This window comes from Dendrobates tinctorius, unplaced genomic scaffold (genome assembly GCF_039654945.1).
Source record: "Dendrobates tinctorius isolate UK_male_01 unplaced genomic scaffold, ASM3965494v1 ptg000232l, whole genome shotgun sequence".
Classification (NCBI taxonomy): domain Eukaryota; kingdom Metazoa; phylum Chordata; class Amphibia; order Anura; family Dendrobatidae; genus Dendrobates; species Dendrobates tinctorius.
The window spans coordinates 19,700,422-19,725,466 of record NW_027361899.1 but is presented as its reverse complement, the minus strand read 5'-3'; the positions used below and the strand labels follow the sequence as shown (position 1 = coordinate 19,725,466).

General features: G+C 42.0%; 1 protein-coding gene across 1 annotated transcript in view; it reads right to left on the bottom strand.

Annotated features, from left to right (window-relative positions):
• DNAH14 (dynein axonemal heavy chain 14) overlaps window positions 1-25,045 on the bottom strand; it is a 183,871-nt gene that overhangs the window by 30,197 nt on the left and 128,629 nt on the right. Inside the window, exons 43-57 of the mRNA XM_073556432.1 lie at window positions 24,616-24,809; window positions 24,342-24,470; window positions 23,957-24,097; window positions 23,417-23,584; window positions 23,148-23,318; window positions 22,546-22,719; window positions 22,372-22,458; window positions 9,609-9,806; window positions 9,321-9,482; window positions 8,662-8,853; window positions 8,106-8,278; window positions 6,510-6,618; window positions 6,225-6,350; window positions 5,228-5,322; window positions 4,797-4,956 (exon numbers count right to left, since the gene is read on the bottom strand). Of these exons, the coding sequence (XP_073412533.1) occupies window positions 4,797-4,956; window positions 5,228-5,322; window positions 6,225-6,350; window positions 6,510-6,618; window positions 8,106-8,278; window positions 8,662-8,853; window positions 9,321-9,482; window positions 9,609-9,806; window positions 22,372-22,458; window positions 22,546-22,719; window positions 23,148-23,318; window positions 23,417-23,584; window positions 23,957-24,097; window positions 24,342-24,470; window positions 24,616-24,809 (2,279 nt within the window). The remainder of the gene's footprint in view (window positions 1-4,796; window positions 4,957-5,227; window positions 5,323-6,224; window positions 6,351-6,509; window positions 6,619-8,105; window positions 8,279-8,661; window positions 8,854-9,320; window positions 9,483-9,608; window positions 9,807-22,371; window positions 22,459-22,545; window positions 22,720-23,147; window positions 23,319-23,416; window positions 23,585-23,956; window positions 24,098-24,341; window positions 24,471-24,615; window positions 24,810-25,045) is intronic.

Below are 25,045 nucleotides of genomic sequence, written 5' to 3'. Positions count from 1 at the left end.
GGCAGTATTATAGTAGTTATATTCTTGTACATAGGGGCAGTATTATAGTAGTTATATCCTTGTACATAGGGGCAGTATTATAGTAGTTATATTCTTGTACATAGGGGCAGTATTATAGTAGTTATATTCTTGTACATAGGGAGCAGTATTATAGTAGTTATATTCTTGTACATAGGGGCAGTATTATAGTAGTTATATTCTTGTACATAGGGGCAGTATTATAATAGTTATATTCTTGTACATAGAGCAGTATTATAGTAGTTATAGTCTTGTACATAGGGGCAGTATTATAGTAGTTATATTCTACATAGAGCAGTATTATAGTAGTTATAGTCTTGTACATAGGGGCAGTATTATAGTAGCTATATTCTTGTACATAGGGGCAGTATTATAGTAATATTATTGTACATAGGGGCAGTATTACAGTAGTTATATTCTTGTACATAGGGAGCAGTATTATAGTAGTTATATTCTTGTATTATAGTAGTTATATTCTTGTACATAGGGGGCAGTATTATAGTAGTTATATTCTTGTACATAAGAGCAGTATTATAGTAGTTATATTGTTGTACAAAGGGGGGCAGTATTATAGTAGTTATATTCTTGTATTATAGTAGTTATATTCTTGTACACAGGTGCAGTATTATAGTAGTTATATTCCTGTACATAGGGGCAGTATTATAGTAGTTATATTCTTGTACATAGAGCAGTATTATAGTAGTTATATTCTTGTACATTGAGCAGTATTATAGTAGTTATATTCTTGTACATAGGGAGCAGTATTATAGTAGTTATATTCTTGTACACAGGTGCAGTATTATAGTAGTTATATTCCTGTACATAGGGGCAGTATTATAGTAGTTATATTCTTGTACATTGAGCAGTATTATAGTAGTTATATTCTTGTACATTGAGCAGTATTATAGTAGTTATATTCTTGTACATAGGGGCAGTATTATAGTAGTTATATTCTTGTAGATTGAGCAGTATTATAGTAGTTATATTCTTGTACATTGAGCAGTATTATAGTAGTTATATTCTTGTACATAGGGGCAGTATTATAGTAGTTATATTCTTGTACATAGGAGCAGTATTATAGTAGTTACATTCTTGTACATAGGAGGCAGTATTATATTAGTTATATTCTTGTACATAGGGGACAGTATTATAGTAGTTTATATTCTTGTACATAGGAGCAGTATTATAGTAGTTATATTCTTGTACATAGGGGCAGTATTATAGTAGTTATATTCTTGTACATAGGGGGCAGTATTATAGTAGTTATATTCTTGTACATAGGGGCAGTATTATAGTAGTTATATTCTTGTACATAAGAGGAGTATTATAGTAGTTATATTGTTGTACAAAGGGGGGCAGTATTATAGTAGTTATATTCTTGTACACAGGTGCAGTATTATAGTAGTTATATTCTTGTACATAGGGGCAGTATTATAGTAGATATATTCTTGTACATAGGGGCAGTATTATAGTAGTTATATTCTTGTACATAGGGGCAGTATTATAGTAGTTATATTCTTGTACATAGGGAGCAGTATTATAGTAGTTATATTCCTGTACATAGGGGCAGTATTATAGTAGTTATATTCTTGTACATTGAGCAGTATTATAGTAGTTATATTGTTGTACAAAGGGGGGCAGTATTATAGTAGTTATATTCTTGTACACAGGTGCAGTATTATAGTAGTTATATTCTTGTACATAGGGGCAGTATTATAGTAGATATATTCTTGTACATAGGGGCAGTATTATAGTAGTTATATTCTTGTACATAGGGGCAGTATTATAGTAGTTATATTCTTGTACACAGGTGCAGTATTATAGTAGTTATATTCTTGTACATAGGGGCAGTATTATAGTAGTTATATTCTTGTACATAGGGGCAGTATTATAGTAGTTATATTCTTGTACATAGGGAGCAGTATTATAGTAGTTATATTCCTGTACATAGGGGCAGTATTATAGTAGTTATATTCTTGTACATAGGGGCAGTATTATAGTAGTTATATTCTTGTACACAGGTGCAGTATTATAGTAGTTATATTCTTGTACATAGGGGCAGTATTATAGTAGTTATATTCTTGTACATAGGGAGCAGTATTATAGTAGTTATATTCCTGTACATAGGGGCAGTATTATAGTAGTTATATTCTTGTACATAGGGGCAGTATTATAGTAGTTATATTCTTGTACATAGGGGCAGTATTATAGTAGTTATATTCTTGTACATAGGGAGCAGTATTATAGTAGTTATATTCCTGTACATAGGGGCAGTATTATAGTAGTTATATTCTTGTACATAGGGGCAGTATTATAGTAGTTATATTCTTGTACACAGGTGCAGTATTATAGTAGTTATATTCTTGTACATAGGGGCAGTATTATAGTAGTTATATTCTTGTACATAGGGAGCAGTATTATAGTAGTTATATTCCTGCACATAGGGGCAGTATTATAGTAGTTATATTCTTGTACATAGGGGCAGTATTATAGTAGTTATATTCTTGTACATAGGGGCAGTATTATAGTAGTTATATTCTTGTACATAGGGGCAGTATTATAGTAGTTATATTCTTGTACATAGGGAGCAGTATTATAGTAGTTATATTCCTGTACATAGGGGCAGTATTATAGTAGTTATATTCTTGTACATAGGGGCAGTATTATAGTAGTTATATTCTTGTACATAGGGAGCAGTATTATAGTAGTTATATTCTTGTACATAGGGAGCAGTATTATAGTAGTTATATTCCTGTACATAGGGGCAGTATTATAGTAGTTATATTCTTGTACATAGGAGCAGTATTATAGTAGTTATATTCTTGTACATAGGGGCAGTATTATAGTAGATATATTCTTGTACATAGGGGCAGTATTATAGTAGTTATATTCTTGTACATAGGGGCAGTATTATAGTAGTTATATTCTTGTACACAGGTGCAGTATTATAGTAGTTATATTCTTGTACATAGGGGCAGTATTATAGTAGTTATATTCTTGTACATAGGGGGCAGTATTATAGTAGTTATATTTTTGTACATAGGGAGCAGTATTATAGTAGTTATATTCCTGTACATAGGGGCAGTATTATAGTAGTTATATTCTTGTACATTGAGCAGTATTATAGTAGTTATATTCTTGTACATAGGGGCAGTATTATAGTAGTTATATTCTTGTAGATTGAGAAGTATTATAGTAGTTATATTCTTGTACATTGAGCAGTATTATAGTAGTTATATTCTTGTACATAGGGGGCAGTATTATAGTAGTTATATTCTTGTACATAGGAGCATTATTATATTAGTTATATTCTTGTACATAGGGGCAGTATTATAGTAGTTATATTCTTGTACATAGGAGCAGTATTATAGTAGTTATATTCTTGTACATAGGAGCAGTATTATAGTAGTTATATTCTTGTACTTTGAGCAGTATTATAGTAGTTATATTCTTGTACATAGGAGCAGTATTATAGTAGTTATATTCTTGAAGATAAGAGCAGTATTATAGTAGTTATATTCTTGTACATAGGGGCAGTATTATAGTAGTTATATTCTTGTACATAGGGGGCAGTATTATAGTAGTTATATTCTTGTACATAGGGAGCAGTATTATAGTAGTTATATTCTTGTACATAGGGAGCAGTATTATAGTAGTTATATTCCTGTACATAGGGGCAGTATTATAGTAGTTATATTCTTGTACATAGGAGCAGTATTATAGTAGTTATATTCTTGTACATAGGGGCAGTATTATAGTAGATATATTCTTGTACATAGGGGCAGTATTATAGTAGTTATATTCTTGTACATAGGGGCAGTATTATAGTAGTTATATTCTTGTACACAGGTGCAGTATTATAGTAGTTATATTCTTGTACATAGGGGCAGTATTATAGTAGTTATATTCTTGTACATAGGGGGCAGTATTATAGTAGTTATATTTTTGTACATAGGGAGCAGTATTATAGTAGTTATATTCCTGTACATAGGGGCAGTATTATAGTAGTTATATTCTTGTACATTGAGCAGTATTATAGTAGTTATATTCTTGTACATAGGGGCAGTATTATAGTAGTTATATTCTTGTAGATTGAGAAGTATTATAGTAGTTATATTCTTGTACATTGAGCAGTATTATAGTAGTTATATTCTTGTACATAGGGGGCAGTATTATAGTAGTTATATTCTTGTACATAGGAGCAGTATTATATTAGTTATATTCTTGTACATAGGGGCAGTATTATAGTAGTTATATTCTTGTACATAGGAGCAGTATTATAGTAGTTATATTCTTGTACATAGGAGCAGTATTATAGTAGTTATATTCTTGTACTTTGAGCAGTATTATAGTAGTTATATTCTTGTACATAGGAGCAGTATTATAGTAGTTATATTCTTGAAGATAAGAGCAGTATTATAGTAGTTATATTCTTGTACATAGGAGCAGTATTATAGTAGTTATATTCTTGTACATAGGGGGCAGTATTATAGTAGTTATATTCTTGTACATAGGAGCAGTATTATAGTAGTTATATTCTTGTACATAGGAGCAGTATTATAGTAGCTATATTCTTGTACATAGGAGCAGTATTATAGTAGTTATATTCTTGTACATAGGGTCAGTATTATAGTAGTTATATTCTTGTACATAGGGGCAGTATTATAGCAGTTACAGTATATCCTTGTATATAGATGGCAGCATGAAAAGAAGACATGTAATCAGAGGCACCAATCGGCACAGGATAAGAAAAGAATAAGGAATCTGAGCTCTGATACCTTCTCTGGGATACTGTCCTTATCTAGATTGACCAGTTTTTTGAGAAATCCTTGGTCTCTGAGCAGTAATTTGGCTGTAGGCCAGTCAGGTTTTTGTTGCAGCAAAACGCACACAGCGTTCATGACCGTGAGTACCAGGAATGGCGGATGAGTGTAAACTCTGTAAGAGAAAAATGATTCAAATGAATGTTTATATAAATCAGGTCAGACTCAATTTTCCTTTCCATTTTTATTAATGATTATAATGAGTATAATCTAAGCTTTGGTGCCAGGTCCAGTTACTCATCCTTCTGTAATTCCAGAATTATTTTTGCAGTTACATATTAGGACCAATGTCCTAACTTCTGACTTGATAAATAATATAATCCTGGCTTCCTGCTGTCACCACTAGGGAGAGCTCATGGTACATGGCGTTAGACATCTATTCTTACCTCACTTCTGAGATGTCAGATTTATCCAGGGAATCGAGGGCAGACACGGCGTCCTCCAAAGCAGGCAGGACATCTCTCAGCTCCTGCTGGGCTTGCTGGTAGGTGAAGAGAAGGATTAAAATTCAGATTAGACAAATGTGACCAACATATGACTCAGTATCAGTAATGTAATGTATGCACACAGTGACTGCACCAGCAGAATAGTGAGTGCAGCTCTGGAGTATAATACAGGATGTAACTCAGGATCAGTAATGTATGCGCACAGTGACTGCACCAGCAGAATAGTGAGTGCAGCTCTGGAGTATAATACAGGATGTAACTCAGGATCAGTAATGTATGTACACAGTGACTGCACCAGCAGAATAGTGAGTGCAGCTCTGGGGTATAATGCAGGATGTAACTCAGGATCAGTAATGTAATGTATGTACAAAATGGCTGCACCAGCAGAATAGTGAGTGCAGCTCTGGAGTATAATACAGGATGTAACTCAGGATCAGTAATGAAATGTATGTACAAAGTGACTGCACCAGCAGAATAGTGAGTGCAGCTCTGGAGTATAATACATGATGTAACTCAGGATCAGTAATGTATGTACACAGTGACTGCACCAGCAGAATAGTGAGTGCAGCTCTGGGGTATAATATAGGATGTAACTCAGGATCAATAATGTAATGTATGTACACAGTGACTTCACCAGCAGAATAGTGAGTGCAGCTCTGGAGTATAATACAGGATGTAACTCAGGATCAGTAATGTAATGTATGTACACAGTGAGTGCACCAGCAGAATAGTGAGTGCAGCTCTGGAGTATAATACAGGATGTAACTCAGGATCAGTAATGTAATGTATGTACACAGTGAGTGCACCAGCAGAATAGTGAGTGCAGCTCTGGAGTATAATACAGTTCAGGAGATAAATTATTTGACGATTGATTGGGGTCCTGGCTACTTTTCCTTTCATACCTGGAGGTATATTTCCTATAATATCAGCACATCACCTGGGCATATTCATGTACGATCCTGGTCTCTTGCACCATCACCTCCTCTTCTTGCTCTACGATGTCTCGCACCTTCTCCACCACCACCGAGTCTTTCTGCAGCTTCACCATTAATTCTTCTATCTCCTTATAGAGACAGACACAAAGAAATTATGGAGGAAAGAACCAATCAAGAGATTTCTGTGATTACAAAAAACAATTACAAATAGATTTTATGTCCAAAAACTAATTCCACCTATGCCAGATATGAAATATATGATCAGCCGGCATCACTCTGCTGCCTACCTTTGATTTCTGCTCTATTTGTGGCCCCAAGGTGACCAGTTCTTCCTGCATGATCTCTATAGAAGATGTTGCTTCCAGGAGCTTTGATAACCCAGTGAAGAATCGATCTCTGGTTGGGAACAAGTTATTAGTAACCACATGGATATAAGGGAATCTGTCAGCAGTTTATCCCTATTAATCTGAGAGCAGCATAGTGTAGAGGCAGAGACCCCGATTCCAGTGATGTGTCACTTGCTCAGCAGTTTTCTGTAGTTTCAATACAATCAGTGTTTTATCAGCAGGAGATTATTACTACAAGACTAGGTGTTGCTTCCCAGACAGTCCAGATAATCTGTGCAACTACGCCATCACAACTGATTGGCTGACAATGTAGATTGTACACAGGAACCTGCCAATCAGATGTGTGGCAGGGGTTATACACAGCACTGCTACATCTACAGCAGAGAAAACAGGAATTTTATCAAAACTGCAGCAAGCAGCGCAGGAAGTGAAACATCGCTGGAATCGGGGTCTCTGCCTCTACATCATGCTGCTCTCAGACTCAATAGTAAAAACCTGCCGACAAATTCCATTTAAATGGTTGTGAAACTTTTAACACTAAAAATAAGCAAAAGAGCCAAAAAATAAGTTGCCTTTGCAAACTTCATGAAACAATTGCACGCCATCAAAAATCTGCCAGGACAACACGAAAAAAAAAAAAAGAATTAAAAGTATGCAGAAGATGAATTGCAGCCTTGGACTTTAATTCATACTAATTTTTGTTAAGAGGAATATTCTAAAAAATTAGATTATTTTCCCTCATACTTTATATTTTGGATAAATGTTATAGATAGTAAAAATTATAAAAAATACCGTACATATGTTCATTCCTAATTCTATTGTTTTTAGTAAATCTTCTCCTGCTTTTTTTTTTTAAAGAAATGTTTTATTAAAATGTTTATTTATTTTTTTTTTACTAAGCATTAATACATTGGAAGCCGGTGCTTTATTCATACCACATGTAAAATGGGATGATATGTGGGATCACACAGGAGAGCGCCAGGGGCGTCTCAGTCCCAGGGGATGTCTCTTAAAGAGATTTTTCCCAAAATTCAAAGTTATCCTCTATCCATAAAAAAGGGCATAATTCACTGATCGCTGGCGGTCTGACTCCTGGGACCCCCACCGGTCCCAAAACAGGGCTCTGAAATCCAGGAACTAGGCACACATGCTCCCCGTCCTGTCCTTCTCTTCAGGACTGTTGGACACAGCTGAGCAGTGTACTCGGCTTTGTCGACAGTCCTATAGACAATGAATGGAGATCGATCGTGTGCACCTCTGCTCCAGTAAAGATGGGGGTCCCTGGATGAAAGCCCTTTCGACATTGTCAACACAGGTGATCGCCGGGACGGAAAATCGGTCAGCGAGCCAGATCTGTTGGTGAAAAAAATACTGGCTGTGGCACCAAAAGGGTCAATTTGTCAAAATAGTGGGATGCTGGACAGCGGTGACTGTCAATCACAGGGTTATGGTGGGGGCGCATCTGCCATGACCCATTGTTGGCCGCTGGGCTCCCAGCACCATAGAGAGGCTCATTAGCCAACGTTCAGTGAGCACCTGTCCTCCATCAGCTTCTGCTTCTTCCTCTGCAGGACGTGCGAAAAGGTGTCTATGAAGCTCAGGTAGCTCTGCGGTGTGATGTAATAGCGCCGTCGGTTCTCCTCCTGGAACTGTGTCGCTTTGCTGGAAACACTTTTGTGAATGGCGACGCAAACCTGCGCGATGTGACTCTGTGAACACACAAGCAACACTGGCTGAGATCTACAACCACCTCACACCATTCCTAGTTCTCAGGAGTTTCCTCCCAGCTGCTCTTCTTGCTGCGATCGATCAGCTGCAATCAGGCAAGAAGAGCAATCGGGCAGCAGGAATGTAATTTCCCTGCAGTGCCCCCAGTGGTGAGATGGAGTATTACAACCTCGATGGACTTTGTCGTTTTAAGCCCCATTCATTTTCCTTTGTTAAAGAAGCTGCAAAAAGTGTCCAGAACACAAACACAAATGAGTCAAGATGCAAAATTAGACACCGGATTTTTGAACATTTTTTGTCAAGGTCTCGGCACAAATATATTAGTAAATGTGCCCCAATGTTCTGTCCGGACCCCGGATCTCACCTGGTTCTCCTGTACCAGGTCCTGCTGTGTGATGTAAGTATCTGCCACGCTGAGAAGAGCCTCCTGGGACCACGCGTCGTACCAGTCAATGGTGCAGCAGTTCACTAGAGACGGATGGGTCCGGCAATGATCGCGGAAGGTCTGTCCTGCAGGGCTCACCGCCAGAACTACGTGGAGATTGCGATGGACCCTCTGCAGCGAAAGCAGAGAGCGCTGATATAAGGAGCCCGAATCTAACGCTCAGTCTCTACATAAGGAAAAGTTTTGCAACTTTTTGCGTTTCGATTCTTCACTTTCTGCACTCTCTCTGCTTGCTGTCAGTGAGCGGTAAGATTGTTTCCTTTCATTCAAAGACCTGTTTGTTACAATGTATCAGTGCTGGTAACACATGATCTCACAGAGGATTGTCCTGGTTGGAGACAGTCGCAGGAAGCGTTCAGCTCTGAGAAGGGCGAGGTCTGAACAGGCTCGTAGGCTCCGGGGGAAAACAATAACGCTCCCATTTACTAACAGCAAGCAGAGGTATTGCAAATGGTGAGAAATCGAAACAAAAAAAGTATATTAGAAAGTTGCAGATCTATTAACCATACAATGATAACAGTGTATGGAAGGCACGGCTGGAACGGCAGCGGCATAACTGAAAAGTAAATGCCCCCTACCTGCAGGAAGAATGACAGCACGGACTGGGGGCTGTCGGACATATTGGCTTCTGCAGCTGCGGCTTTCAGCTCTACAAGGAGACCGTCCAGCTCTTCTTTGTCAAATAGGTCAGGAACATCCCCCGAATTCAAGATGCAGGTGATGTCTTCTAACAAAGAATCCTAAGAAAGACTCAAAAGATGAACACTGATCTCTGAGAACGTACAGAGGCGAAATCCGACCACCGACCCCAGGAATAATCTCCTGCACCCAAAGTCAAGAGTCGGATGAAGAACAGATTATCTCACCTGAACGATGTCAGACCCTCGGATGAGGAGCACCACGCTGCGCCCCCGCAGTCCGGCCTCCTTATATACTCTCTTCAGATCCTCCCTGAATTCTGTGTGGCCGTAACCCTGAGTCACTGACAATTGAAAAAGTCTACAATTCGCTATATAGCAGGCGAGAGCAGTGGTGCTCACTTTACCCGTCCCGTCCAGTCCCACCTGGAATCAGAAGACACAAAGGAGCTGAATAGAAAAATATAAAAACTCCTGCACTGATCCTGAGTTACATCCTGTATTATACTCCAGAGCTGCACTCACTATTCTGCTGGTGCAGTCACTGTGTACATACATTACATTACTGATCCTGAGTTACATCCTGTATTATACTCAAGAGCTGCACTCACTATTCTGCTGGTGCAGTCACTGTGCACATACATTACATTACTGATCCTGAGTTACATCCTGTATTATACTCCAGAGCTGCACTTACTATTCTGCTGGTGCAGTCACTGTGTACATACATTACATTACTGATCCTGAGTTACATCCTGTATTATACTCAGGAGCTGCACTCACTATTCTGCTGGTGCAGTCACTGTGTACATACATTACATTACTGATCCTGAGTTACATCCTGTATTATACTCCAGAGCTGCACTCACTATTCTGCTGGTGCAGTCACTGTGTACATACATTACATTACTGATCCTGAGTTACATCCTGTATTATACTCCAGAGCTGCACTTACTATTCTGCTGGTGCAGTCACTGTGTACATATGTTACATTACTGATCCTGAGTTACATCCTGTATTATACCCCAGAGCTGCACTTACAATTCTGCTGGTGCAGTCACTGTGTACATACATTACATTACTGATCCTGAGTTACATCCTGTATCATACCCCAGAGCTGCACTAACTATTCTGCTGGTGCAGTCACTGTGTACATACATTACATTACTGATCCTGAGTTACATCCTGTATTATACTCCAGAGCTGCACTCACTATTCTGCTGGTGCAGTCACTGTGTACATACATTACATTACTGATCCTGAGTTACATCCTGTATTACACTCCAGAGCTGCACTCACTATTCTGCTGGTCCAGTCACTGTGTACACACATTACATTACTGATCCTGAGTTACATCCTGTATTATACTCCAGAGCTGCACTCACTATTCTGCTGGTGCAGTCACTGTGTACATACATTACATTACTGATCCTGAGTTACATCCTGTATTATACTCCAGAGCTGCACTTACTATTCTGCTGGTGCAGTCACTGTGTACATACATTACATTACTGATCCTGAGTTACATCCTGTATTATACTCCAGAGCTGCACTCACTATTCTGCTGGTGCAGTCACTGTGTACATACATTACATTACTGATCCTGAGTTACATCCTGTATTATACTCCAGAGCTGCACTCACTATTCTGCTGGTGCAGTAACTGTGTACATACATTACATTACTGATCCTGAGTTACCTCCTGTATTATACCCCAGAGCTGCACTCACTATTCTGCTGGTGCAGTCACTGTGTACATACATTACATTGTGAAGGGTTAATACTAAAATCAGAGCTTAAGTTTCACTTAAGTTTCACTTCTCCATTTCTCTGTAAGGTTTCGTTTCTTAGTTTTGTTGTTGTAAGATAAATTTTTGTAATTGGCATGGGCTGTCATGAAACCAAACTGTTCCAATCTGTATAAGATAAGGGAGGCGGGGGTTGTAAAACTCTGAAGAATATGCCATTATACTACTTTCTACGCTATTTAGGTACGGACATATATGTAGTTTCTGGTTTTCTTGCAATATTATTGGCTTATAAAATGAAATGATTTTATTGGTAGTTGAGAACCTTGCATAATTAAGCAAAAGATTATAAAAGTTGTGACTAAAATAAAGGGGCTTAGTGATCTGCCTCGATCCTCCCGTACAGAGACCCCAGTCTCCGTGTGGTCATTTGAGTTGCTAGCAACACTGGAATAATTTGGAAATCACTGGATCAACCGTGAAGGGTTAATTTAGCCCTACCTCGACAGTCAGTGGCGCCCAACGTGGGGCCCCTGAATAGGGCGCCTCTGCCCCCGGAGGACAACAAGACAAAGGACCCTCGGAGCGGACACAGGTGTTGGAAAATTGGGACTGATCACCCCCCACAGCCACGGTAAGTTGGCAGTTATACTGTTCAGACTGACCGTTGGTGTGGTTTTCCTGTGCTTGTTGCTGCAAAGAGGATCTGAGGTTTGTCCTCGTGGTGGGGTGACTCATGGGTGGAATCATATAGAGGTGTAGTCCCGTTGGGGGCCCAGTGCTCGAACCGTACCTCATAAGGGACGGACACCCCGGATTGACCAGTGATTGTGGCTCTCTTTATAGTCAAAATATCCTGAATTCCTGATCATTATTAGTATTGGGCGTGGTCATGTGATCGAAGATGGGTAGGATACATAACTCAGGTATATATAGATAGATATATATAACCAGAGGTGTCCGGAGGGATAGTCTGAGACGCCCTCCTCCTTTCACGGAGTACCGCGAATTTTGGGCTTCCCAGAGGGGGTTGACCCTGTGGAACAAACGGAGACGGCTGCTCCAGTATTGTGCACAATTTGTCAGGATATTTAGCTCTAAAGGAGAGAATTATGTTTCTGTGGAAGAAAAAGAAAAGTTTGGAATTGTGTGAAGGATCAGATACTGTTAGTCTTATGATTCAAAGACGAGGAAAGAAATATGTCAGGAATGCAGGAAAAATATTTTTGATTCTGGGATTTCCTAAGGGCGGGAGGTTGCAGCCTATGCTATGGGATGAAGGAGTTAAAAGGTTGACTGATGATGGATTACTTAAAGGCGCTGAGGAATTCCGTGGCTTGGCACATGAATTGTATAATGAAGGTTATGTGGAAATTGAACAGCAAGTGAATTCTGATTGTTTCTGTTACTGTTATGTTGAAGAAGGAAAAATTGTCTACTATGGCAAAGACGGAATGTATTGTGGTTCAAGAAAGTGACTGTGCTGTGAGAATGTGATTGGTTATGAAGGAACTAAGATTGATATTAATGTGTCAGGGAAATAGTTAAAAGTGATGATTTGAAAGAAGAGGTCTCCCTGCCAGATGACAATTGTACAAGAAGACCGAGAGTTGCAGCCCCCACCTCTGCTAACGGCACCTATTATCATCTGCCGGCAGCCTTAGTCCCCGTTATTGCTAGTGGTTATGAGTAGCCACCCCTTCCATTTACCAGCTCCAGAGAAAAAAAAAAAAAGTTTTCAGAACACTTTAACCTGCTCTGTTCAGGAGGAAAAAAAAAAAAAAAAAGAGCAAACAGCAGCCTCTAGCCCCCACCGCAGCTGCGAGCACACAGTGTGCCCTTCAGCCCACACAGCAAACTCTGCCCCCCCTCAGACTTCAGCTAGTGGGAACCCTGCTCCTCAGCCCCTCCCTGCTAATTCTCTTTACTGCTCAGTTCGTGATCTCTCCCACATGTCCTGTAAATTTACTAGGGGCAGATTAATTATCACAGTTCCGCTCCAGAATACAATTCCAAGATGATGGTCAGATGTTTGTTTTTTTTGTTATAAAATCCCTATGTAGATGAAGACAGTGAGGAAATTTGTATTTTGCATGCCTTTCCCACAGTTATGATGGCCCTGATAGGCCCAGATCCATCCCCAATATTTCCTGAGGATCAATGACTCACCCCATATCTCTCAGAGATACTATCTAAAATCTGGTCAAAAGGACCAAATGATATAGGGAAAATGGCTGTAGAACCAGTAAAAGTGTTTCTCAAACTTGGTGCCTAATCCTCATACTCTTTTGTCCCAAATACCCCAGGATGCTGCTTGGTTTACAGTTATTGATCTTACCAACGCCTTCTTTAGCATTCCGTTACCCCCAGATTGCCAGTTTCTATTTGTATTCACTTTTCAGGGACAACAGTTAATATGGACAGTTATGTCACAAAGGGCACAAAACAGTCACAACCAGTTTTCAAAAAATATGAGCAGGTGTCTTTTGCCATTGTTGCCATTGTTAGCCTCCTTAAAGCATCTGGCAGCACTGAACTGTCGGGTTTCGGCCTCGAAACTTCAGTTCTGCCTTGGTCAAGTGATATTCTTGGGTCACTGTCTCCTTCAGGGTGTTAGACACCTCGCAGAAGAAAGAAAAATAGCTGTCAGCTCCCTTCCTTTCCCAAAAGATGAAGCTGAACTCCAGCGTTTTCTTGGACTATGCACTTATTGTTGTCAGTGGATACCGGATGCATCCCGCATAATGCAACCCCATTACAATGCCTTAAAAGACGGTATAATGAACTATAAGGAAAGATGGCAGTGATGAGGATTACCTCCAACATGATTGTTCCCAATTTCTGATAGAAGAAACAGCTACTCCACCAAATGTCAGTGAGAATCCACTCCCAAATCCCGATCTGGTGTTATACACGGATGGTCCAAGCTATGCTAACGAGTTTGGTAGATTCCACACGAGATATGCTGTTACCACAGAGGACACTGTAGTGCACGCAGCTGCACTCCCGCCCTCACAGTCAGCACAAGACGCAGAACTCCAGGCTCTGTCTACTGCATGTACTTTGGCCAAGAGCAGACGGGCTAATATATACACGGACTCACGGTATGCATTTGGTATTGCTCATGATTTTGGGACTCTATGGGCCAATCGAGGGTTTATTACTACTGCCAGAACCCCAGTGAAAAATGCTGAAGCTGTTAAAACCCTCCTGGGCTCGATCGAATTACCTACTCAGGTGGCTATTATCAAAATTAAGGCGCACGGTCCTAGGACCAGTCCACAGACTGTTGGCAACACATTTGCGGATATGCAAGCAAAAGCCGCCGCTCTCTTACCCGTTGAACCAACCATACCAACTATGGTGACCACACGCTCTCAGCGTAAACAGTTACAAGAAGCATTGACCCTACGAGAACCTGATGATCTACAACAGACTGAAGTTTTCTGTCGGACCCCGCGAGACCGCTTAATGACGATGCAGAGAATGTCTCCAAAGGAAGAGGTGAAGCAATGGAAGACCGATGGGGCACGAATGGATAATGGTCTCTGGAAAAAGGACCGACTCGTGTGTCTCCCTAAGCGGATGTACCCTGCTATTGCCATATGGGCACATGGGCCTACATATCGAGGAAAAAATCAGGCCCTCGCACTGGTGCAAAAATTCTACTGGGCCCCGGTTCTCCAGTTGGAAGCATTCCCTGTTACCAACATGACTGCAAAGACTACAGCGAAGAAACTGGTGATGGAAGTTATATGCAGAAATGGGGTTCCAGAAGTTGTTGAAAGTGATCAAGGTCCGGCCTTTTCTTCTCATGTGCACTAAGAAGTTCTGACAATGCTTGGATCCACTGTACCCCTCCATACTCCGTACCACCCACAATCCAGTGGTGAAGTTGAGAGGCTGAACGGCACACTGAAGGGACAATTGACCAAAATGATGCAGGAGACTACGGCTCCATAGCTAGAGCTCCTACCCACTGTACTATACCACATTCATACTACCCCTATTGCAAAACATGGCCTGTCCCCATATGAGATATTGTTTGATACTAGGCCCCCAGTTACAAATTTCCAGCCTCAGCAGTTATCAGAAGAGACTGACCGTGTTGTTCAATATGTTATTCTGCTTAGTAAAAATCTTGCTAACACCTATGTTCTAGTTTCCTCTTCTTTTACAGATTCAGCAGAAACCGACACCTGCTATAACCTGAAGCCTGGTGATTTGGTAGTCGTGAAGAGGCATGTCAGGAAGCACGGACTAGAACCCTTGTATGACGGTCCCTATGAAGTCCTCCTCATCACCCAACAAGCCAATAGCAAATGAAGGGACATAATGTTTTGGCCTTTCGCATTTTCCATATTATTATTGGTTACCGCATGGGACAGCCTAAATTCCCCAACGTCCTTGAATAATAAGTTTATACAACATCATGAAAAATTACTGAGAGATTTGTTGGACAATTCCCAGTCTCTGGCAGACTGTTGGATCTGCACGTATTCACCAGTGTCAGCCACAAGCATCCCCTTTTTGGCTATCCCTGTTCCACCCGAGGAGTTATTTGCTTGGACTGACTGTTCTGACACACTCGCTAATAATGCCACAGATAATGCTAAGTTATGGAATTTGACTGTTGGTATACCTATTGTGGGATGGGTGGGATACCCCTGGTGGCAAGGTAACCTTTCAGGAAGTAATACACAACTTCAATATTTGGCCTACAAAGGAGGGGCATGGGTCCCTTAGAATAAGACTAGTTTAATCAATCTGGGGCAAGTTCCAACGTATGGTCTACAAGTCAGTTTCAATGTAACTTCACACTCTACTGATGCCTTCAAACCAATGTTGCTAGAAAGAAGGTTACATAATACGTCATGGGAATTTTCTAATTTGTTTCCCCAGGGTTCTAACGAAACCTGTGCCAGTATTCCTGGCAATATATCTTGTAATGAGTCCTCTGAATATGTGCCAGGAACCCCCACTTGTGGAAATCCTGATGTAGGTTATCGTAGTCCTTTAGGGCAATCTCCAGCTTGGTGCATGCTTCAGAATGCATCTGCATTCATAGACTTAGCTCATAGATTGGTACTGCAACATTCAGCCCTATGGGATTTACCTGATGACATGTTCTGGGTATGTGGAGACAATGCTTATAAATGGGTGCCAGTAGGGGTAAGAGGTACTTGTACTCTGGGTCGCCTGACCCCGGCCACCTTTGTTATTCCGAACAAACAGTTGGATACACAGGCTATACCCAAACATACATTATACAAAAGAGCTGCGGACAATTCACCCCGCCCTTCAGGGAGACCACATATAGTGCAGATGAGTGTGGCCAATAAAATTGTCAGTTCCATTTTCATTTACCCTATGATTACACAAATGTGGGATAAATTGGTTAGAGCCACAGACTATCTAGATGATCAAATTTGGGATATACTGGACATACTTAATACTACTGTTGCTGTCCAAAATCAACTTATTATTGTCACTAATCAACATCCTATAGTGCTGGACTACTTAACAGCAGCACAAGGTGGTATGTGTCAGGTCATTGGACCCGCTTGCTGTCATTATATAGATCCTAACAGTACTATGAAGTTAAAGTTAGAAGATATTCAAAGACTCAGAGATTAATACGATAAACACAATGATCGTCATAAGGACAGTTGGTGGTCAGACACCTTCTCCTTTCTCAATCCAGCCAATTGGTTTAAGGGAATTGGGGGCTGGATAGCTGGGATCTTACAGAGCTTGTTACACATTGCTGCCTGTATCCTTGTTGTATATGTGATACTAAAACTTGTTCTTTGGTGTATTTCTGTATGTATTAGGAAATTCTGCACTAAGACAGCTAATGATGATACCAAAGGTGTCGTTGCCCCTGCTCTTCTCTGCACCGATCTTAAAAGGCTACTTGATGAAGATGTTGAAGCCAAGCACATGCCTATCTACAAAAGATCCCCACAACCGTCATCAAAAATTGTTATTCGTGAACTGCAGTATACTGGGGGGGACGGGTGTGCCGCGACAGACATGACTGGTAACACGGCATCAGTCATGTGAAGACCAGTACCCCTCAAGCTGTTAGCTTGGGATAGCACCTCTGATGCTGCATGTGTGTTATAAAATTTTATCTAGGGGGGAATGTGAAGGGTTAATACTAAAATCAGAGCTTACGTTTCACTTAAGTTTCACTTCTCCATTTCTCTGTAAGGTTTCGTTTCTTAGTTTTGTTGTTGTAAGATAAATTTTTGTAATTGGCATGGGCTGTCATGAAACCAAACTGTTCCCATCTGTATAAGATAAGGGAGGCGGGGGTTGTAAAACTCTGAAGAATATGCCATTATACTACTTTCTACGCTATTTAGGTACGGACATATATGTAGTTTCCGGTTTTCTTGCAATATTATTGGCTTATAAAATGAAATGATTTTATTGGTAGTTGAGAACCTTGCATAATTAAGCAAAAGATTATAAAAGATGTGACTAAAATAAAGGGGCTTAGTGATCTGCCTCGATCCTCCCGTACAGAGACCCCAGTCTCCGTGTGGTCATTTGAGTTGCTAGCAACACTGGAATAATTTGGAAATCACTGGATCAACCGTGAAGGGTTAATTTAGCCCTACCTCGACAACATCACATATCCTGTACTGATCCTGAGTTACATCCTGTATACTCCAGAGTTGCACTCACTATTCTGCTGGTGCAGTTGGGTCGCCTCCGTCCCAGGGCTGTGGGGTACTCAGTACCAGGCCGGTGTCGGAGATGTGTCACAGCAGCGGTGACCCGGTCCGTGGCCCTGGGCGCCCAATACAATGGTGGTTTGTGATGTAGTTTATATGGATAGTTCGTGACGCCACCTGTGGTGCTCGGCAAGTGTGATGTTAGGCCGACGCTGCGGGCAGATCCTCTGGGACTGATGGTGTGCGCAGCATAGATGGTAAAGCTCCCCAGAGGTAGAGCTGTAGTCCCAGGGCCGCGTAGACGCTGGTGCCCAGATGTAGCAGGGCTGAGTGTGTCGGCGCAGAATGAATGGAAGACACTTGTGGTTGTAGTTCCAAGGCTTTACTCTCAGTTCTTAGTGCACACAGGTGCCCGCCACAGTACCGTGTCCTCCGGGGCAGAGACTCAACCAACCTCCAGGCAAGATAGGGCTCTCCCCGCCAACATGTGCCTTCCTGAATGACTCCTCCAATGCGCCTTAATGGTGAAGCACTCCAGTACTTAGTTACCCTGGAATGCCTCCTTCGAGATGTTCCTAGAGCTCTCACTTGTATAACAGACAGCTGTAGCCTGCTCGGGGACCTCCTGTATCCCGGCTCTCAATTCAGTTGCTGTTGTGTCCCAAGTCTTGGATGGGAGTAGTGCATTTACAGCCAACTACTCCACCGGTGTCTACTGCAGAACCATAAGTGTCCATACAACCTCGGGGACCGGGCCCCGGCCTTGCGCTGAGAACCTATAGGCAGGGTTCCTATCCAACCCACTCCTCCTCTCTGTTCTCTCTCCTTCGTTCCGTACTTGACTTCTCTCTTATGGAAATGCAGGTTACAGTTCTACCTCCCTCTCCTCTCTTTCTTTCCCGTGCCAGCTGGCTCAGATCACGGAGGCAGCTGCAGCACTCCTTCTATTCCTCTCCTCGGGAGCTCTCCACTAAGACCAGTCCTCAGCCTCTCCAGACTGTCTTTCCTCCGCCTGAACTCCCGACAGGCTGACCTCCTGTCAGCCTGCTCTCCTCTGGGACTCACCCCAGACTGAACTCTCGTCAGACTGACTTGTAATCCCTCTCTTTCTCCTTCTTTTATACTAACTCCACCCACCTCCCAGCACATCTCATGTTACGAAGCAGGGTTCCACGAAGGGTGCTCTGCTACCCTGAGTCTAAAGCTGCAATGTGGCCCTACTGAACTATCCTGTGTGTGGGATGCAGGTGTTGGAGCGTGGCAAGGAGTTCCCACCTTACCTGGATGGTGGGGCACTACACCTTAGGAGAAGGTGCAGTACCTCTGTGGCAACTGAGCCTCAGGGGCGCCACACAGTCACTGTGTACATGCATTACATTACTGATCCTGAGTTGCATCCTGTATTATACTCAAGAGCTGCACTCACTATTCTGCTGGTGCAGTCACTGTGTACATACATTACATTACTGATCCTGAGTTACATCCTGTATTATACCCCAGAGCTGCACTCACTATTCTGCTGGTGCAGTCACTGTGCACATACATTACATTACTGATCCTGAGTTACATCCTGTATTATACTCCAGAGCTGCGCTCACTATTCTGCTGGTGCAGTCACTGTGTACACACATTACATTACTGATCCTGAGTTACATCCTGCATTATACTCCAGAGCTGCACTCAGTATTCTGCTGGTGCAATTACAGTGTGCATACATTACATTACTGATCCTGAGTTACATCCTTTATTATATTCCAGAGCTGCACTCACTTCTGCTGGTGCAGTCACTGTGTATATACATTACATTACTGATCCTGAGTTATATCCTGTATTATACTCCAGAGCTGCACTCACTATTCTGCTGGTGCAGTCACTGTGTACATACAGTACATTACCGATACTGAGTTACAGCCTGTATTATACTCCAGAGCTGCACTCACTATTCTGCTGGTGCAGTCACTGTGTACATTTGTGGCCAAATGTATTGACACCCCTGCAATTCTGTGCAATTCTGTCAGATAATACTCAGTTTCTTCCTGAAAATGATTGCAAACACAAATTCTTTGGTATTATTATCTTCATTTAATTTGTCTTAATTTAAAAAACACAAAAGAGAATGAAGCAAAAAGCAAAACATTGATCATTTCACACAAAACTCCAAAAATGGGCCAGACAAAAGTATTGGCACCCTCAGCCTAATACTTGGTTGCACAACCTTTAGCCAAAATAACTGCGACCAACCGCTTCCGGTAACCATCAATGAGATTCTTACAATGCTCTGCTGGAATTTTAGACCATTCTTCTTTGGCAAACTGCTCCAGGTCCCTGATATTTGAAGGGTGCCTTCTCTAAACTGCCATTTTTAGATCTCTCCACAGGTGTTCTATGGGATTCAGGTCTGGACTCATTGCTGGCCACCTTAGAAGTCTCCAGTGCTTTCTCTGAAACCATTTTCTAGTGCTTTTTGAAGTGTGTTTTGGGTCATTGTCCTGCTGGAAGACCCATGACCTCTGAGGGAGACCCAGCTTTCTCACACTGGGCCCTACATTATGCTGCAAAATTTGTTGGTAGTCTTCAGACTTCATAATGCCATGCACACGGTCAAGCAGACCAGTGCCAGAGGCAGCAAAGCAACCCCAAAATATCAGGGAACCTCCACCATTTAAGGTGGCCACTTGCAAGTAGTTCTCCTATTTGATTCTCCTATGAAGAGTGGCATCATGGGCTCCTCAAAACAACTCTCAAATGATCTGAAAACAAAGATTATTCAACATAGCTTTTCAGGGGAAGGAAACAAAAAGTTGTCTCAGAGATTTAACCTGTCAGTTTCCACTGTAAGGAACATAGTAAGGAAATGGAAGAACACAGGTACAGTTCTTGTTAAGCCCAGAAGTGGCAGGCCAAGAAAAATATCAGAAAGGCAGAGAAGAAAAATGGTGAGAACAGTCAAGGACAATCCACAGACCACCTCCAAAGACCTGCAGCATCATCTTGCTGCAGATGGTGTCACTGTGCATCGGTCAACAATACAGCGCACTTTGAACAAGGAGAAGCTGTATGGGAGAGTGATGCGAAAGAAGCCGTTTCTGCAAGCACGCCACAAACAGAGTCGCCTGAGGTATGCAAAAGCACATTTGGACAAGCCAGTTACATTTTGGAAGAAGGTCCTGTGGACTGATGAAACAAAGATTGAGTTGTTTGGTCATACAAAAAGGCGTTATGCATGGAGGCTAAAAAACACAGCATTCCAAGAACAACACTTGCTACCCACAGTAAAATTTGGTAGAGGTTCCATCATGCTTTGGGGCAGTGTGGCCAATGCCGGCACCGGGAATCTTGTTAAAGTTGAGGGTCGCATGGATTCAACTCAGTATCAGCAGATTCTTGACAATAATGTGCAAGAATCAGTGACGAAGTTGAAGTTACGCAGGGGATGGATATTTCAGCAAGACAATGATCCAAAACACCGCTCCAAATCTACTCAGGCATTCATGCAGAGGAACAATTACAATGTTCTGGAATGGCCATCCCAGTCCCCAGGCCTGAATATCATTGAACATCTGTGGGATGATTTGAAGCGGGCTGTCCATGCTTGGCGACCATCAAACGTAACTGAACTGGAATTGTTTTGTAAACAGGAATGGTCACAAATACCTTCATCCAGGAACTCATTAATAGCTACAAGAAGCGACTAGAGGCTGTTATTTTTGCAAAAGGAGGATCTACGAACTATTAATGTCACTTTTAAGTTGAGGTGCCCATACTTTTGCACCGGTCAAATTTTTTTAAAATGCAGACTGCACATTTTCTGTTAGTACAATAAACCTCATTTGAATCCAGAAATATAACTGAGTCCATCAGTTATTAGATATATGAAACTGAAATAGCTGTTGCAAAAACCCAAATTGTTATAAAGAAAAAAGGTTAACATTAATAGGGGTGCCCAAACTGTATACTATCATATATAAATGCACTCATGGATATGAATAAGGGACAACACGGAAAAAATTGAAATAAGGAACAACAAAACAGACCAAAAATATGTCCAATAATTAGAAAATGTATTAGTGAGTATAAAAAGGGCAGGAAACCAATGCCATGGAAGGGGCACAACACAGGGGACACAAAATATACCAATAAAACAATTTCTGGACCATATATCAAAATAGGTACAATAAAGTACAGTATGTGCAGCAAATGGTATAAAGCTGATTAAAGATAATAATAAAGTGCAAATGCATATAATAAAGTATCAGTGCATCAATCAGGTTTGTAATACATGAAAAAGTTCACAATGGATCAAGTGCATCAATGTGACCAGGTAATATATCACAGAAATAAAAAAGTAAGCTGGAGTAAACTGCTTAGTGCTGTACCTTATGTGCTGATGGAGTTCCCCGGGATGCGCCCACCCCGACGCGCGTTTCGGTGTTGCCCCCTGACGAAGGCAACTAATCAGCACTAATAAATTTTCTAATTATTGGACATATTTTCGGTCTGTTTCGTTGTTCCTTATTAGGGCTCTGTATTAGTACATTACTGCATCTACTGTTCTCACCATCATCATGTGGCCCCCGGGTTGTCTGAACACTCGGGACGCCCTCGTGATGTGCTGGACGGCCTCCTTAAAGAACACGTAGGTTTCCTACAGAAGAGATCAGGAGACGGATGACGTCAGGAGGAGAGTTATCGGGGTCTGTACGGATACACCCAGCAGGACACAGACACAGACCCCGATGCTCACGGAGCTCATCCTCATCTTCATGCGGTACTCGTCTAGTTTGGACTCCAGCTGTTTGTGATTAATCACTGGACGATAAACTCGATTCTTTGCTGTTGAGTCCAATTCCAAGAAATCCACAAACTGCACCGGATCCTTCATCAATTTCTCCACCGGCCAAGAAATCTAATAGAACAAGAAGATGATGGGAGGAATCAGAGGGCGACTCATAAAGTGCCCCCAACACTGGCCGACACCACCATAAAGGCAAAAGGTAAAGCTGTAACTACACGCATCCACCACCAGGGGGAGCTCACTGCAAACAGATGGATCAGTCTGATCTCACTTTCTCTAGAACCCAAATTTTTTCCTTCCTCCATCCTACAGAAATCGTCAGCAGCACAGAGTATTTCAGAAGAGAACACAGACTGATTACACAGAGGAAGACGCAGGTTTCCCAGCAGCACATTTCAGGAGAGCACAGTCTGTGTTATTCCTGGGATAAGCGAACCATGCATTTGATCCCTCCCCCGAGGAACACGGAGAGCCTTATAATGTAGAGACCGGACCCTTATAGGAGGATCAGAACTTTTGGCCTCTGCTCGTTCACATACCTTGAAGTAGTTGAGCAGTTCCTCTGACAGTCCCTGATAGAAGAGCTCTCTGTCTCCCGTGTCTATGAGACGGTCATGAAACACCCGAGTCGTCTCATGCACGAGCAGCTGGGCTGCCATGTCCTTGGTGATGATGACGGATTCGCTGGCCTGGAACAGCCCCTGCAGGACCTGGTGGGGAGTGAAGAGCCGAGCGGTGACATTACCATGCACAGGACTGCAGTAACCATATGGGTGGGGAGTCCCCCCTGATCAGGAGGAGCGGGTACCTTAAACAGATCTCTCAGGTTGAAGGTGTAGTGACACTTGGCGGGTGTGGGTAACATGCTGTGACACGTCCTGTAGTACATGGCGATTGCACAGGAAGACAGCAGACTGCGGCACTTTTGGATATCGGCTAGAAAGTTGTGATGCAGCAGAAACGATCCAAGCTGGACCTGACAAAAGAGTCGGCAACGAGCATTGTAGAACAATCACAGGACAAGGCAGTAACATCAAACTATTGTTTATTTCCTGCAGATCACTTGTCAACTTTACTGTGTAGAATGGGACAGAACATGTAGAGTCATCTCCTCTGCTCTTTCCCTACTTCCTATTACTGCAGATTCTACTTTTGACCACTAGAGGGTAGCAGTGTCTAGCAGAACAACTATGGAAAACTATGACAGAGTCCTGGTATCACGCCAAAAAGTGACAATATTGAATAATAAACTAAAATGCAAACTATATGAAATATTTTTTATAATTTTATGACAAAGTTAAAAAAGAGGCATCAAAGAGCTAAGCTGCGCCTAAGAAAGTCACATTACCTGGAATATATGCTGCAGCGCCTGTACGGAGGGGTGAGGCAGGGTCAGCATGCAGAAGTGTTTCAGCAGCCGGGGGCTGATCTCGCTGCGGCCTCCACCAGGGGGAGCACATGCAGCAATCACAGTGGTGTCCTGGATGTTCTGCGGGACACAGGTGGCAAAAAGTGAAAAGGGTTAAAGAATTTTTACAAAGTTATGTATATAAATAAAGCTTTGATTTTCAATTCTGCTTTCTGTTAATAGCAGATCTGTCAATCAAACGATAGCCCAGCCCACGCGGAGCTGCTCTGCCTTGTAAACTGTGGGGTAAAGGTGCTTTCTCTGGGGTCTTTTTGGCCTTTTATGTCACAATGTTGGCCCCCCAGTGAAGCCAGTATCCACCCACCTTCCACGTAAGCGATGTCGTGTCATAAAAGCCTCCAAGTTCCAGAAACTGGCGCATCATCTCGAGTGGTGGCTGTGCGCCGTATTCTTCTGGGTTTGGCATATTGAGATCGTCAATAAATATGGCCACCTAAGAACAAGAGTGAGGGGAAAAGAAAGATAAAAAAAAAACAAAATACCTGGCAGTAGGTGTTCAGTTTCCCTACAGCGCTCCCAGAGGGGATATGAGGTATTACACGGTTCTGTTTGCAATGAATAACACTTGCAGTTCTTACCTGTTTGGACCTCGGTGCCCCCATGGTGTCCCGGCCTTTCTTCACCAGCTTGCTGCGGATTTTGTTCTGGATTTGGGCAGCATCGGTGTGTGGTCCGAGCTGCACCGTGGACACTAGGAGTTGTTTTGTTCTCTGAGAGCAGAGTTCACTTTCAGACATTGCTCCATCAGTGACTATTCCAGAGAGTGACGGATCTATAGAAAACACACATGAAAAGTAATAACACTGAGGTCCAGTCTAGGACTTATACTGTATATTGATGACCTATATGGAGGATCAATATCAGATCATTGGGGGAATCTGACACCTGGCACCCCCACATATCACATGATAGTGGCCAGGTGTACACAGTGTACAGTTCCAGAGTACCGCAGCTCCGCACATTGTGCAGTGGGCTGTCCCGCTCCTGCAGCTCAGCTCCCATTGACTT